Source organism: Amaranthus tricolor, chromosome 6, assembly GCF_026212465.1.
Source record: "Amaranthus tricolor cultivar Red isolate AtriRed21 chromosome 6, ASM2621246v1, whole genome shotgun sequence".
Classification (NCBI taxonomy): Eukaryota; Viridiplantae; Streptophyta; class Magnoliopsida; order Caryophyllales; family Amaranthaceae; genus Amaranthus; species Amaranthus tricolor.
The window spans coordinates 10732753-10750280 of record NC_080052.1 but is presented as its reverse complement, the minus strand read 5'-3'; the positions used below and the strand labels follow the sequence as shown (position 1 = coordinate 10750280).

At 33.2% G+C, this 17528-nt stretch overlaps 1 protein-coding gene across 1 annotated transcript; it reads left to right on the top strand.

Moving 5' to 3' along the window:
* Positions 1-13784: 13784 nt before the first annotated feature.
* Positions 13785-17016, top strand: LOC130815087 (uncharacterized). The gene is made up of 2 exons (XM_057681428.1): positions 13785-14255; positions 16437-17016. Exons 1-2 carry the CDS (start codon positions 14002-14004, stop codon positions 16513-16515), a joined length of 333 nt encoding a protein of 110 aa, XP_057537411.1. The 5' UTR covers positions 13785-14001; the 3' UTR covers positions 16516-17016.
* The last annotated feature ends 512 nt before the right edge of the window (positions 17017-17528 follow it).

Sequence of the window (17528 nt, the reverse complement as noted above, 5' to 3'; positions counted from 1 at the left end):
TGGGTAGTTGTTCTTGTCGACATCATGTAAGATTATAATCATGTAATTTAATTATATTTGCTGGTATTAAACCTGCTTTGCTTTATTATCTGTGTGAAGTAGAAATTTGGAAGTAGGATAGTGGCTTTTGCTTATCGAAAATCGGCTTAATTTTATGTTTTAAAATACAAGAAGATATCTTTTAGCTAATGAACAATTCTTTTAGCTTCAATCAGGTTCAAAAGGTTTGTTGCTTTTGTGTCATTATTTTTATGTTTATAAAGATTTAAGATTGAACACGCTATGTTTGTGAATGATCAAGTTCCTTGGTGATTGATTGTTGATAATGTATTATTTATTTTCTATTTTTAGGATTAAGTTGGTATTCTAATGTACTTCTAGGATGTTAATTAATTATGTTTTTGGATGAGTTTAATGCTTATTTGTGTTTCGTTGGATTTGCAGATTGATAGTTTGCCATGTTGATGTTTATTCGAAGGACAAAAATTCTCAACTCGAATCCACTATTCACTTTCGCAAGCTGCTTTCTATATGAAACATGTAGGATTGAATCTCAAAAACCGAGAGCTTTTGATGTGTGACACTCTTTTTGGAGTCAAGTATTCATTATTTTTATGATTAGAGTAAGTTTAAAAGTAATTGTGTCAAGTTTAAAAGCACCTTTTGATTTATTAGGACTTTAATCTGTATATGTACATATTATTATATTATATATACGATCGAGAGTTTACAAAGAGATTATTGGTGATTATTGGAGTTAATTGGTGATTATCATTGGATTAATCATTGTTTATTACATTGTACATTATTGGATTATTTAATACTATTAAACGAAAAAAGCAAAAAAAAAAAGAAAAAAACACTTCGCGGCTCGCGTAAATCTCCGCAGCACGCGTAGTACCTCCTGAAGCAGCAAAAAAAAAAACAAAAACAAAAACTATTTGCTGCGGTTATGGGTTGACCGCAACAAATAATGCCCTTTTTTGCTGCGATTTTTAACCGCAACATTTAAAATAGGCTATTTGCTGCTATCACTATTGCTTGGGGCCAAAACCGCAGCAATTAATGGCCAAAAAACCGCAGGAAATGAGGGTTTTTCCACTAGTGTTCTTTGATGGAGGAGCATCCAACCCGCGACCCAAGTCAAATTTGGTTGGATGCTATAAAAAACGTAGAAAGCGGTTCAAACAAACAAAAAAAAAAAGCAAAGAGGTATTTGGGGTTGGGTCCGCCTCTCAAATTATTTATCCTCCTGAGCCAACGGATATTCCGTCTTCTCATCAGCCTGCACAACCTGATTATGATGCCATTATTCAACAAAGATTTGCGGATTTAGAAGCATGACAAATGGAGTTCAATAATCAATTATGGGAAGCGGTACGAACGTGAAATGCTCAGATTGCCTATGAGACTCACCAAAGGCTAACTGAACAAATTCAAAGAGAACGAGAACTCTTTTTGAAATTCATTCAATCGTATCTCAATTGGTATCAACCCCGTCCTCCACCTCCTCTAAATGAATGATTAAATATATGTAAGTTTTGTGACTTTGTAAATAAACTTTAGTTTTATATATAATATTTCCAACTCTTTTATTTTTATTTATTTGTTTTATGTGTATATATTTTTATTTTAATATTACAACTAATATGATATATATATATATATATATATATATATATATATATATATATATATATATATATATATATATATATATATAAATTTTATATATATATATATATATATATATATATATATATATATATATATATATATAAAATTTATATATATATATATATATATATATATATATATATATATATATATATCACTAGTGGAAAAAATCTCATTTGCTGCGGTTTTTTTGGCCATTAATTGCTGCGGTTTTGGCCCCAAGCAATAGTGATAGCAGCAAATAGCCTATTTTAAATGCTGCGGTTAAAAACAGCAGCAAAAAATGGCATTATTTGCTGCGGTCAACACAAAACCACTGCAAATAAAGAGGAGTATTTGTTGCGGTCAGCCACAAACCCGCAGCAAATAAGGGGCATTATTTGCTGCGGTTGTGAGGCTAACCGCAGCAAATACTCCTCTTTATTTGCTGCCGTTTTGTGTTGTCCGCAGCAAATACTTGGTATTTTTTTTTCTTTTTTCGTTTTATACTAATAATAATCCAATAATAATGTACAATGTAATAACAATGATTAATCCAATAATAATCCAATCACAATCACAAATAATCACCAATAATCTCTTGGTAATAATAAACTCTCGATTGTGTATATAATATAATATTATGTAATTATGTACGTACATATATATATAATAGACATTAAAGTCCTAAAAAATCTATACCAATTACAATTTATGAAGGACAAATATTAGCAAGATACGCGGCAATCTTGTCTTTTAATTCGCGCATCTCTCCACTTCTCAGAGGGCGTGTTTCCCTCGAAATGTCGTATAAAACCTATAATATAATATAAAATTAAAAGATTAATAAACATTAGATTTTACCAATAATAATAATAGAAGAACGTAACAAATACTTACAGCATCTATGTTTTCGACTCCAACCTCCTTCACAGATTTTAAGACATCGTCCATGTATTTGATAGTGTACTAGCCGCAATCAACGGAATTAAAAGGTTGTCGAAACCACTAAAAGAAAATAGATGTTAGTGCCAAAACAGCATAAAAACGCATAAAATCACAATTTAATACGTAATATCTAGCATATGACTATGATTTTCAATTCTAACAACACAATAATATATACCAAATCGTGTTGTGTGCCAAGTTTCGTGCAAAACAAACCAAGTTTGAGCTACATTATGCGCAAAAGTGGCAAAAACGCTTAAAAACCCTTAAAATCGCAACTTAACACATAATTTCTAGCATATGACTATGATTTTCAATTCTAACCAATTCAACACAATAATATATACCAAATAGTGTTGTGTGCCACGTTTCGTGCAAAACAAACCAAGTTTGAGCTACTTTATGCGCAAAAGTGGCAAAAAAGCTTAAAAACTCTTAACATCGAAACTTAACAAGTAATTTCAAGCATATGACTATGATTTTCAATTCTAACTACTTCAACATAATAATATATACCAAATAGTGTTGTGTGCCAAGTTTCGTGCAATACAAACCAAGTTTGAGCTACTTTATGCGCAAAAGTGCCAAAAACGCTTAAAAACACTTAAAATCGCAACTTAACACGTAATTTCAAGCATACGACAATGATTTTCAATTCTAACCACTTCTACACAATAATATATACCAAATATTGTTGTGTGCAAAGTTTCGTTCAAATCAAACCAAGTTTGAGCTACTTTATGCACAAAAGTGCTAAAAATGCTTTAAAACGCATAAAATCACAACTTAACACGTAATTTTTAGCATATGACTATGATTTTCAATTCCAAGCACTTCAACACAATAATAGATACATAACAGTGTTGTGTGCCATGTTTCGTGCAAAACAAACCAAGTTTGAGCTACTATATGCGCAAAAGTGACAAAAACGCTTAAAAACACATCAAATCGCAACTTAATACGTAATTTCTAGCATATAACTATGATTTTCAATTCTAACCACTTCAACACAATAATATATACCAAAAAGTGTTGTGTGCCAAGTTTCGTACAAAACAAACCATGTTTGAGCTACTTTATGCGCAAACATGCCAAAAACGCTTAAAAACCATTAAAATCGCAACTTAACACGTAATTTCTAGCATATGACTATGATTTTCAATTCTAACCACTTCAGCACAATAATATATACCAAATAATGTTGTGTGCGACGTTTCGTGCAAAACAAACCAAGTTTGAGCTACTTTATACGCAAAAGTGGCAAAAACACTTAAAAATCCTTAAAATTGCAACTTAACACGTAATTTCTAGCATATGACTATGATTTTCATTTCTAACCACTTCAACACAATAATATATACCAAATAGTTTTGTGTTCCAAGATTCGTGCATAATAAACCAAGTTTGAGCTACTTTATCCGCAAAAGTGCCAAAAACAATTAAAAACCTTTAAAATCGCAACTTAACACGTAATTTCTAGCATATGACTAGGATTTTCAATTCTAACCACTTCAACACAATAATATATACCAAATAGTGTTGTGTGCCAAGTTTTGTGAAAAAAAAACCAAGTTTGAGCTACTTTATGCGCAAAAGTGGCAAAAACGGTTAAAAAAGCATAAAATCGCAACTTAACACGTAATTTCTAGCATATGACTATGATTTTTAATTCTAAATACTTCAACACAATAATATATACCAAATAGTGTTGTGTGCCAAGTTTCGTGCAAAACAAACCAAGTTTGAGCTACTTTATGCACAAAAGTTCCAAAAACGGTTAAAAACCCTTATAAAATCACAACTTAACACGTAATTTCTAGCATATCACTATGATTTTCAATTCTAACCACTTCAACACAATAATATATACCAAATAGTGTTGAGTGCCAAGTTTCGTGCAAAACAAACCTAGTTTGAGCTACTTTATGCGCAAAAGTGCCAAAAAAGCTTAAAACGCATAAAATCGAATTTGTGTACCTTTATTGGTATCCATTTTGGAAATGTGGCTCTGGATTTAGATCCCATTTGTCCACGCACTTTTTTATTGTGCTGAAACGCATGGGAAAAGTAATATTATTTATATATATATATATACATATATATATATATATATATATATATATATATATATATATATATATATATATATATATATATATATATATATATATATATATATATATATATATAACACTTAATTAAATTAAATTGGTAAAATAATTAATATTACGTACGTATTCAAAAACGCTTTTAGTTTTGTGCTGCAAACTTTACAAATGCAAATTTAAAATCAACAAATTAGAGAGTAGTTGACTTTAAAAATCAAAAGATAAGTTCAATTTTCAAAAATAAAACTTACTCTTCCATATATGGAGCCCGAATGAACGTGTGTTTAGATGCAAGGGAATTAGTGAAAGCAGTCTCAATGTATGCTGTGACGTCATCTGGATCATTTACACATTTAGTACCCAAAATCGACTCAGGACAAAACCATCCAATTTTTATTGGAGGTTCGCAAGAATTTAGCTCCTCGTAAGCCGCACTAAACTCATGAATAAGAAAATTTTGTTAGTAATTCGGTTATTAAAACAATTAAAAAACAATGCCTAACTTGTAAGATAATGAGCATTACCTCTTGTAGACATGGATAAGAGCTATGTTCAGCATCTCTCTTCTGAAAAATTGCCCAATATCACTAGGACCAATAATTACAAACGGGCTTTCTAAAAAGTAGAATTGGTCCTTCTGCAGGTTTAGAATGATTGGGTCCTCCTCACGCAGGCGAGATGCACAAGTGTGCATCCATTTGCAATCTTGAGAGAGATCTTTTAGCTCCGCATCAGTCAAAATTGGAGTGCTTGGCATCGACTTTGACCCAGTCGACACCTTTGCTGAGGAATCGATCTCTCTCCAAGATCCCTTTGGACTCTTTTGCTATTTCAATTTATACAATTAAATTAGTGTAAGCATGCAATTAAAAAAATAAAAATAAATAAGGTACAAATGATTCTTACCATGTTAGTGAATCGGACCCAAGCATATGGCCATGTGACGAAACTACCTAGGGCGTCTGATAGTTTCTCAAGGCTCCATTCTGGCATTTGAACCGAGAGTGAGAAATCTTCAAACCCCTTTACAATAGTTTCCACGGTCACACTGATGTGGCCACTTGTAACAGGCATCGAATGCATTGTTTGGCCCTCTTTGGTTGGCTGGGCCACACCATATGCAACCTCAGTTAAGTTGCCATTACTAGCAACACCTAACTGAGGTAGCAAAAGAGAACAAGGAGTCACCTCCTGAGAATTGTGTCGTTTAGTATAATAACCATCATAATAAAATATTTAAACGCGCTGCAATTTAAATTAATAAGTGCTTATTTATTTAAAAACTATGTACATCTAGCACTGGCTCCGGATTTTGAGCAACGGAGTTTATGGTCTCCGATGTGGGGTTTTCCCCTTCAGGGAAAGTAATGGGCTGGGGTGCTACGGGGGTAATGGGCTCGGGTGCTGGCTCGACCAAAGCATTAGTATCACCATGTTGACTTACCTGATCCTCGACAATCAGGTTTGCCAAGTCAACAATGGGTGCTCCCATCTTCTGCAACACGACGGCCAGTTTGGCTAGAACGTCCTTCGTAATCTCTGCTGGGAGGGTTTCTACTTCATCCTGCATCGTCGTTCAGGATTGAGTTGCAACACACTCTTTGCGGAATGCCTTCTGTAACCCCACGCGGACGCCACCTTTTTCGACTACCCGCCCACTGTGGTCTTTCCCTAAGTCCATAAGCAATGCGTCAACATTGTCTCTTGGGGTGAATTCCCCTGTAGCTTCCTTTTCCTTCCAACCCATCTATTCAAATAAAAAGTGACATATATAGCAATTAGTATAAGTAAATCAAAGCCAAAGAAAAAAAAACAAATCAAGAATATACTTAATAATTTCAAAACTCACCACAGCATCAGCAACCTTCTTCGTTCTCGGATCATTAATGGTAAATTTACCACTTGCATCTCGGGAATGAAGCTCGCAATACCAATCACGCACCCGATCACGGATGCGGAGGTAGTTGTAGATGAGGGCGTGGATGAACTTTGATTGGGGTATAAACCCGCATCCATCCACTCTTTTCGAACCTTATCGTACGTTTTCTGGCCCAAGCGATGGTAAAACTTCCTTTTCCTTGCAGAATCAGAAGCTTTACCCTTCTTTTCCTAATTAATCAATAGAAGTCGAATGTCATGTATTAGTTTAATAACTGAATCAAAAGAAGTAAATTCAACTCAAAAACTATAATATAATATGAAATACTTACAACTTCTATGGGAGTTGTTCTTTTGGCAACAAAGCCCTCCCAATCCCTCTTCGATATGTGACCCCATATTTCGTAGGGCATCTTCGAAGGTGCTTGCTCTCCACCTTCGTTTCCCGTTTTGACCTTTTTGGTCGTACGGGCACGCCTCTTCGTAATCCAGCCATCTACTAGCTTGGATTTGAAATCTCTGAATCTTTCAGCAACAGCTGAAAGAAAGACATTCTTCTTGTCCTCATCGCTCTCGATGTGGAAAAGATTCTACAAAAAAAAGTTATATTTATTATTGTCAATTAAATTAATTTTAAAATGAAACTAAATGAGTAAAAATAGTAAAGTTGATTACCACAGTATCATTCCATAGAGAGTTCTTCAAACCCTCTGGAACCTCGTTCCATGCGTGCAATATTGAAATCTTTTGGATACATAGGCCCACTTGTTTTCCATATTGCCTAAGCCATTTTCCGCAGGGTTGACCCAATGCCTTGTATTCCAAATGCATGGGTTCTGTGACTTTGAGGTTTTTCGTAGGACCTCGCCCTTTTCTTTTCTTACTAGTAGTGGGGGCATCCATTGGTGGGGCGTCTTCAGTCTCAAAATCATTGTCAATTGGTGGAGCGTCTTCAGCCATACGCTCGTATCTCACAGTTTGGTCCTCTTCACTGTCGTAAGTACGATGCTCATTATCCGAGGTCTCAATCTCGGGGAAAATTTTTTCTCTAAATAGATGCATTGTATATCAGTACATGAAAGAGTATGAATAGAAATATATTAGAACATAAGCTAAGTAATATTAAGAATATGACTATGATTTACAATTCTAATACGTTCAACACAATAATATATAACAAATAGTGTTATGTGCAAAGTTTCATGCAAAACAAACCAAGTACCAAAAAAAACTTTAAAAAGCTTTAAATTCATACCTTTTGAATCACTTAATTCAAATGTATTCCTTCCGTGTGATCTAAACGCATATAACCAACATCTACATCATCTTCATCCACTAATTTTGGATTGATAAAGGGCGGGGGAGTCTTCAAAAGCTTCATATTCTTCCTCATCCTCATCATCACCTATACCAAGGATGCTTCTTTTTCCCGGTACAACAATAGACCATTTTTTATCAGACGGGTCTACAATGTAGAATACTTGCTTGGCTTGTGTGGCTAGTATGAATGGCTCCTCACTATCACGCAAATGAGCTTACAAGAGTGAATCCACAAGGGTCGTCATTTTTTATGCATCGTCGATTATTATCTACCCACTTACATTTGAAAAGACCAATATTGAAAGTAGAGTAGTCAAGCTCCCATATTTCATGTACCCGCCCGTAGTATACCATTTTAACATCAACCGGCGCTTGATCCTTCGCACTCTCGTAAAATGTAGATGACGCCAAAATAGAAACCCTACTATTCTGTAGATAATATGACTTCTTGTATTGACCCTCAGTCCAAAATGTGAAGCCATTAACATCGTAACCCTCGTATTTGTTGACATCATCACGCGGACCAAAAGCTAACCACTTAACAATTTCGGATACACCCTTGAGTTCTTCGCATATTACTCGATTATGAAACCAATTAATAAATGTCTTGTTTTGCAACTGCATCAATGCCCTATCCCCTCTAGAAGGATGTTTTGCGCGCAATATATCAAAATGCTCACTCAAAAAAGGATGAACTTCCGGAATATGATGCAACACATACAAGTGTGCTTGTAGAAGGCTGTCTCGAGGAGGTGTGACCGATTTGGAGCCAATTGTTCCTTTTCTCTCAAGCCTTCCTTCATGTCTAGAGGCGGGAAGTCCAATAGGTTTTGCCATGGCCAAATACTCGGCTATAAAGTTACTAATCTCATCGCTCATAGTGCCTTGAATCATATTCCTCTCGGGTTGTGCTGGATTCCTCACCTTGTTTTGTAATATACCCATGTGTCTTTCAAAAGGATAACACCACCTCCAAAAACTGGACCCAAAAGCTTGATCTCACGAACGAGATGGACAATAAGATGAAACATTTTGTCAAAGAAAGAAGGTGGAAAATACATCTCAAACTTGCATAAAGTTACAATCACGTCAAGTTGAAGTGCATCAAGTTTAAAGGGATCAAGAACTTTATTACAAATTGTGTTGAAGAACGAACATAGCTCAGTAATAGCATATCTCACATGTTTTGGTAGTATTCCACGGATTGCAATTGGTAAGAACACTTGCATCATTACATGGCAATCGTGAGATTTCATGCTTCCCAACTTCAGCTCTCCATTTAGGCTCACAAATTAGGCTCACAAATCTCTTCATGTTGGATGAGTACGCAGACGAAACCTTAATGCCATACAAACACTCACAAAATGTCCGCTTCTCTGCTTTGGACAATGTGTTGCAAGCTGGAGGCAAATAAACTTTGTCATTACTCATCTTCTTCTTACTGCCACCAACTTCATCAGCTCTATTTCTTTTCTTACTCACCTTAATATGTGCGCACAACTCCGGACGAAGACCCTTACATTCAAACCAATCTCGCACGGCCCTAACATCCTTTGTCTTACCCGGAATGTTCATGAGAGTCCCGAGTATGGCATCGCATACATTTTTCTCTATACGCATAACGTCAAGACAATGCCTAACCTGTAGATATCTCCATCATGGAAGCTTCCAAAAGATTGATTCTTTTTTCCATAATCAGTCTTCACCCCCTTGCACTTGCCCCGTTTTACCAAATACAGTCTCAACTCCCTTAACTTGTTCATAAACCTCATAACCGGTCAACGGTCGACAAGCTACACGATCCTCAATCTCCCCGTTGAACAACTTCTTCTTCTTACTATATTGGTGGTCTCGTGGGAGGAGCTTTCGATGGTGCATGAATACGTGTTTGCATTTAGGAATCCACGTGGATTCCATGTCATCGATACATATTGGGCATGCTTTCTTCCCTTTGTTCCTATACCCCAATAAGTTGCCATATGCCAGAAAATCATTAACGGTGCATAAAAGCATTGCACGTAACGTGAACTCCTCATTAGCATATGCATCAAACACTGAAACACCTTCATCCCACATCTTTCTCAAATCCTCAACGAGAGGTGCAAGATATACATCTATGTCATTGCCAGGTTGTTGAGAACTAAGATTGCCGAATGGGTTCATTCCATCCGTACACAGTCCGAGCCTTAAATTACGAACCTCATCCCCAAAAGTCTTATGCAACCTATCAATACTCTTCCACTCCGGAGAATCAAATGGATGTGTGAGCAATTGACCTTTCTTCACCCTATCTACATGCTACCTCAAATTTAACGCATCTTTCTTTATAGAAAAATGGCGCTTGAATCTAGGTATTATTGGAAGATACCACAATACCTTAGCCGAGGGCCCTTTAGCATCCCAAGCCTCTTTACGCTTGTAGCGCGATAACCCACACCTAGGACACTCTTCTAAGTTCTCGTATTCATTCCGATACAACACATAATCATTCGGACACGCATGAATCTTCCGGTACTCTAAGCCGAAAGGACACATGTGCTTTTTGGCATAATATGTTGACTTTGGAAGTTCATTTCCTCAGGAAGCATCTCACCTAACGTTTCTAATAACATTGTGAAACTAGCGTCACTCCAGTTGAACTTTGACTTAATGTTAAAAATTGTCAACACTGCAGTTAGTTTGGTGAACTTTGTACATCCAGGGTACAAAGGCTTTTGAGAAGCCTCTATCAACAAGTCAAAAACACGAGGACGTTATCCTAACTCATCCTCGACTCCCTCCATTATCTCATCAACACGATCCACATCCTCATCGACATTCTCTTCTTCTGTTTCATACCCATCAACGTGATCTACTACATCCTCATTGAACTCGGCCACATTATTGGCGTCCTCAACAACACTTTTCTCTTTGTAAACTCCCTCCTCACCATGCCAAACCCAAACATGATATTGAGGCCTAAACCCACGTCGAAGTATGTGCTCCCTAAGGATATCAACACTATCTACCTTTGATACATTGCCACAACTGACACATGGGCAATAAAAACCAACTCCCCCGTCCTAACTTGATGTTCAACAACAATACTACAAAATTCTAATACGCCATCAATAAATTCTGACGATTCAATGCTTCCATACATCCAAGAACGATCTTTTGTCATCCTAATTAGTGTGATTAATTGATTCAAAACAAACTTAATATACAACTTTTAAACATATATACTTATTTCTAACAAACATATTTAACCCTAAAAATATATATACTTATTTATACCAAATCTATTTAACCCTAAATATACATACTTCATATTCTAATTCTATACTTCATACTTCAATATTAAGCACTACATTGTAAATAAAATCATATTCTAATTCTAATAGTTAAAGACATAACTATAACAACAAACCACATTTTTAACAAATTACACAAATATTTAACAAACTAATAACATAAACTTGAATAATGTAAAATTCACAAACAATAAAATTTTGCTCAAATAGTATCCAGATTTGGCATACTAGCATACAAGCAAAAGCAAAACAGTACATATGATTTGCAAATAACAATTCAAACAAAAATTCACTAAATTACTAAATTACATGTTAAACAATAAAGATATGAAATTGCAAATTAGTAAAATAAATATAATTACCTTGATTTTGTGGGTTATGTTATCTACAACGAAAAACAGAGAAACAAAATTAGTATATATATACAAACAGTTGGCATAATTTTTGAGTTTTTTCATGAATATCTTGCAAAACTTAAATGCTTAACAAATTAAAAGGAGAAAAAATACCTTAATGTCATGGGTTTTGAAGATGAACAAGACCAAAGTATTAAATTTCGTGGGTTTATGAACCAAGAAGATGAAGAACTTTGAAGAAACTGTTAACACACAGCGTTTTTCGAGTTTGCAGATGAAGATGAAGAACTTTGAAGAAGAAGGCTGTTACGTTTGTGAAGATGAAGAAGAGGAACGAAGCAGATGAAGATGAAGCGTTTTTTCAATGGGTTTGAGAGAACGAAGCAAAGTGTATACTATACATTGTAGTCGAGTTTTGTGAAAAAAGAAATGGCGGGTTTTAATGCTATTGTATACTGTATATTATAATATTATTGTCCAACGGTTATTTGCTGCGGGCCCTAGTCAACCATAACAATTAATGCTGCTGATCTGTATTATTTGCTACAAAAAGTAACATTGAATTGTGTATTTGCTGCGGGCAAACAATAAACCACAGCAATTAATATTGGTACAGAATATTTGCTGCGGTCATACCCCAAAACCGCAACAATTAATGGTACTTCTTCTGCGTATAACTCCAAAGAGGGAATTTGGGTGGACTTTGAATGCTCCCACATAGCATCTATAGCCTCATCATCCTCAATAGGAAAGGCAAGCAATTCTTCACTCATGTCATATTTAAAGCTTATATTTACGGTACTTTTAGTAGGGTCCAAACCAATCTTAGAACATATAAAACGTTTAAAGTGGTTCAAATCCATGTTCGAATTACAAGCAAACAACTTACCTCTTCCCCCAACATAATGAACTTTGCCACTATTTTCTCGGATACAACCAATCCAAAAACATACTATAGTCACGCGAAATGATATCATTTTCTACAGTAATACAAAGAAAAGCACCATCAACATCAACTCATGGCCATACAAGTACATTACATTCATTTGATTATAATCTTTTTTTATCTAAAAATTATTAAAATCCAAAATATAACTAAGTTCATACATATATAATACACATAAAATCCAAATAATAAATCAATTCATAAATAATATTTCTAATACCAACATCAACATCAACATTTCTATTAATATTATCAACATTGAATTCTACTAATTCACAAACATTAATTCATAAAACAACATAAAGCTATAAAACAATTAAAAATTACCTTCAATACTTATGGATGATTAAGAATAGTCTTAATTTAACAACTAGTAACCTACATTTGAAATAATAAACAAATTTGGTTAAAACCCTAAAAAACTATATATACACCAAAAAAACACAAAAAAGTTTACCTTTGAGCAAGCTAGAGTATCCCACACTAATTTTGAAGTGCCAAATCAAAAGAGGATTGCAAGAATTGATGGATTGAATCAATGGTTTTAGAGGGAGAATGTCGAATGAAGTTAGGGTTTTGAGAAAATGGGTAAAAATGCGAAAAAATGAAATTGGTCTGCGTAATTGTGGAGCAGGTCTGTTCGCAGTTACTAACTGCGAAGAGCAAATAAGACAAATTAGTTGTTCGCAGTTAGTAACTGCAAACAGCTCCAAACCATAGGTTTGGGATTTTCGCGCTTACTTTTGGAAATTTTTTAAAACTTAGTTTATTTAATTAATTTTTTTTTTAGCTTAGGTATTTCAAATTTTCACGAAAAGGCAAACACCTTGAAGCCCGTCGCCTGCCCGTCACCCGGCCCACTTTTTGTCCATTTAGCTATCAAATGGCGACGAAATGCGTTCTCGCCAATTCAATCCTTATTTGTAGTGATTGTTATATGTTTATGTGTGTTGTCTTATGTGAAGAAGGTCATGGATAAGATGGCGTGGTGAGCTATAATTATTGTATAAGATTTTTCTTAAAAAAAGTTAAACTAATGCTTTTCCCAGTTATAATATGCGTGACGAGCTTCAAAATTGATTAATTTGTATAAAAAATTCAAGTAACGAAGGGCTGCTATGAAACTTGGACTTTTCTTCTAGACAGAATATAATGATTAGAACAAGAATATTTTTGTAAGTCTAATTATTTTAGATTGGCAAGAATAAGAATATAATTCGAAGGTCCAAATATGTCAATTTCTCTCGGTGTCATTTATCTTTAACTAATAATACAAGCGGGAAAAATGACAAAAGAAAGATGAATATCACCAACTAATACACAGCAAATTGCAAATAATCAAACCAATTTCAAAATTTTAATATCCGAATATAATTTCATGTAAGCAACTTCCATTTAAGAATAAATTTTATTTAAGACTTTAAAAGACTTCTACTACTACATAAACCAAATGGAATCAAATTAACTAAGTAAACTAATTATCAATAACCATAATTATGGAGCAAGAACAAAAACCACAGCTTCCTCAAGAAGATGAGCAACCACCTTCAGCTGAAGATCAAAAAATGGTGGTTGTCGGCGACAAAGATGATCAAAATCCTGTCGTCGATGACGAAAACAAAGAAAAAGTAGATGAACCGGTAACACTTGCTCAAGATGAATTAGGTGATCAGCCACCGGATCCTCAACAAATGAAATATTATGATCATGTTTTATCACGCCGTGAAAATAACGGATTAGTTTATGCATGGTTTGTTTTTTCCCATCTCTTTTTCTTTTTAGATTTCTTGTTTATTTATTTACTTGTCCCAATTTACTTTTTCATACTTGCCCATTTAACATTTTAATCCTTAATATTTTTAATTATGTATAAGTAAATGAAACAAGTAAAGTAAATAGGAGGGAGTATTAAATTACAAATAATTAAATAAAAGTCACTTAATAACCATATTAATATTTATTATAAGATAATGATATGTTGTTACTGTTATTTGATAAAGTTTTATTATTTAAAAAACTATTATAAACTACAATAGTAATCAAATAGGTCAATGGTGAAGAAAGTATAGAACTTTAGGTTATGATTTTCAATTTAATAAAATACTGATTGTTGAAATTGTAAAAGTTCTTAATTTTTAAAAGGTATAATAATATATTATGGAAAAATGCTACTTAAAATAATTATATTATTAGTTATTACTTCCTCCGTGTTCTAATGTTTTTCCCATCTAAAATATTCTATATTGGGGAGGGAAATTTGATTAAGATTTTAAAGATATTAATAGATGATAAAATATATCCATGTGAAATCACGTTAGATTCGTGTTAATGTATACTTTTTATTATATATTTTTTTATAATTTTTTATGATGTATATTTAAAGATATTAAGACTTAAAATTTACATTGAAAATTTTACAGATTGTAAATGAGAATTCAAGGAAGGGAATGGGACTTTGTTTCAAAAATAAGTCTAACTCTTGGGAGAAAGTCTCCAAGAAAAATGTCTTAGGAGAGGGTAGCTATTTGAGTTGAGACTTTCATTTTATCCCTTTCTTCCAAGTCCTTACCATAACAAGCAAGAGATGAGACATTTTTTATCTTCAAAGTCTCAACTTAAACGTCATATCTTAAAGTCTCACAAGTCTCATTCCCTTGTGCCGAACACCCACTAAGAATCTTTCTCTTTATATCATAAATTTTAGACATAATTAACCTTGTGTATCCTCATTTTAATATTTTACTAATGTTTATGATCCCTATATATCTTTCACTAGCTTTACTTTTACATTTTTATGTTGCTTTATTCTATCGTGCTTTCATAGGAGCTGTAGTAATTATTTTTTTCAAAAGAAAAAGATTTTATTTTAATTTTCAAATTCGATGATAAAATAAGAAATCTCACTAAAAATTTTCGAAGTTAACCAAGGAAAAATTTGACAACTTATTGGGTCATTCGAACCCACTCGAAATCTAGAGTGACCAACCTGAAACTGACCCATCTGAAACTGAACTGATCCGAAAATGACATGATCGGAGCTAATTCGACCCGAAACACGATTGATCGGCCGTTTTTCCAGATCTAATTCCCACTAATTTTATTTAAAAAATTTTTTAATACTTGTTGTCCCCATATATTTTCCACAAACTTTATTTATTAAATGCTTGTAGCCACCACTTTTCCTTTATCAAATTTATTATTTAATAAACTAATTCATTTATCGTCTAAAGGAACTTATATTTCTCCTAATTTCAAGAGCATTCCTTGTGAAAGCAACCTTAAAAAATGGATGAAGTTATTTTGTATAGGATCGCGACAATTATAAAACAAGATTTTGACCTATTGAACATTCTTTAGATTCATCGGTATTATTAAAGTTTAAGTCAATTTTTTTTACTCTGGCAAAATCGAGTATGAATCCAGGTCTAAAAATTTAATGGGTCTGGGTTTAGGATCATCATATCTAGATCTGATACAGACCTCTTCTCTAGACGCATTAAAGACCATAAGTCGTATTTAACACGCTTAAGATACAACCTATCACATAATCCAAAATCAATTAAAATTCGTTTTGATTATATTTTAATATTTATTTAGAATCACTATAAACTTGTAAACACCATACAAACACATTTTAATACTAATTAAATCTTTAAAATATAAAAAAAATTAATTAAAATGACAGTGATCATGACCTTTGTAGGACTTAACCTACTTCCCTCAACTAATTGAAAATTCTCCTTTGACCATTAATAATTAATACACAATAAAATCTCCAATTAATTCACATCAAAAGCTCTTTTTTTTTTTTTTTTTTTTTTTTTTTGCTTTGGATTTCACAGTTCCGAATACAACAATTATTTTTTGAAAATATCTAATCAAGTGTGAACATTAATATCTGAGATATAATTGTGTTGTGTGTTTAATGCAGTTGTTTTGCATTGTGCTGTTGCTTTTGCTGCTTTGAAACCTGCGAGTGTATCTTTGAAATCCTTTGCTGTTGCTGCTAATTAAGTTGAAGCTTAATTCATCCAATAAACCATCCCAATGTTTTTCATTCTACAGTACGCTCATACTCTTTGTGAATGTATGTACATGTATCCATTTAAGATTCTCCATGTGTCGTATATATTTCTATTTGTGTTCAGTATTTTCTGGGCTTGTTCTTGAAATTTTAAAAATCAGTCATTATTTCAACAAAAATAAGTTCTATCTAGTAGTCTGTGTATTAAGAACATCGTATTGGTTGTTTTGAAAAGTTAAATAAGAGTAATACCTTTATTTCTGTGAAAGTTTTCCGCACCTATTATCAATTATATCATATCATCATATCATACAATATAATAAAAAGACCGGAAGATTTTGCGTGTCATCTTTATAGAGCATATTAAATGGATTCATACAATATAATAAAAAGACTGAAAAATTCTACACGCTATCTTTATAGAGCCCTGTTAGATGAAACAATTTTATTGGTTGATCTTGGCTTACCTGACAAATAAAATGAAACAACATGTTATTTTTAGTTTTCCTAAAAATTAATTAAATCAAGCAATATACCATTTAGAAATAAAATAATTCACAAATTTTGGCATAAATTAAGCTATATTAGATAAATTTTTAATTTGAATCATCATCATCATCATACCCAGTGTATTACGCTCATAAGGACTATGAGCAGGATCTGAGGAGGGAAGGAAGACGTCAACCCATAACCATAAAGGAGGATGCGCTTAAAAAGTCCCCCGACTCAAAATTTGATCCTTCGAAGAACCTCTTCCTGCATTTACTTGTCAGTCTGCATCATAAGTTTGACCTACGACAATAATTAACATATAGATATACATAAAAAAGATAAAAATAAATAAATAAATAAATAAATAATATAAATAAATAAATAAATAAAAACTAAGCATATAAAAATTAAGCGTATAAATAAAGGAAAAGTAAGAGTGGTATTCAACAAGTAAGGGGAAAGACTCAGTGATCTAAATTTTGAATAAGACGTATCCAAGTACCTCTA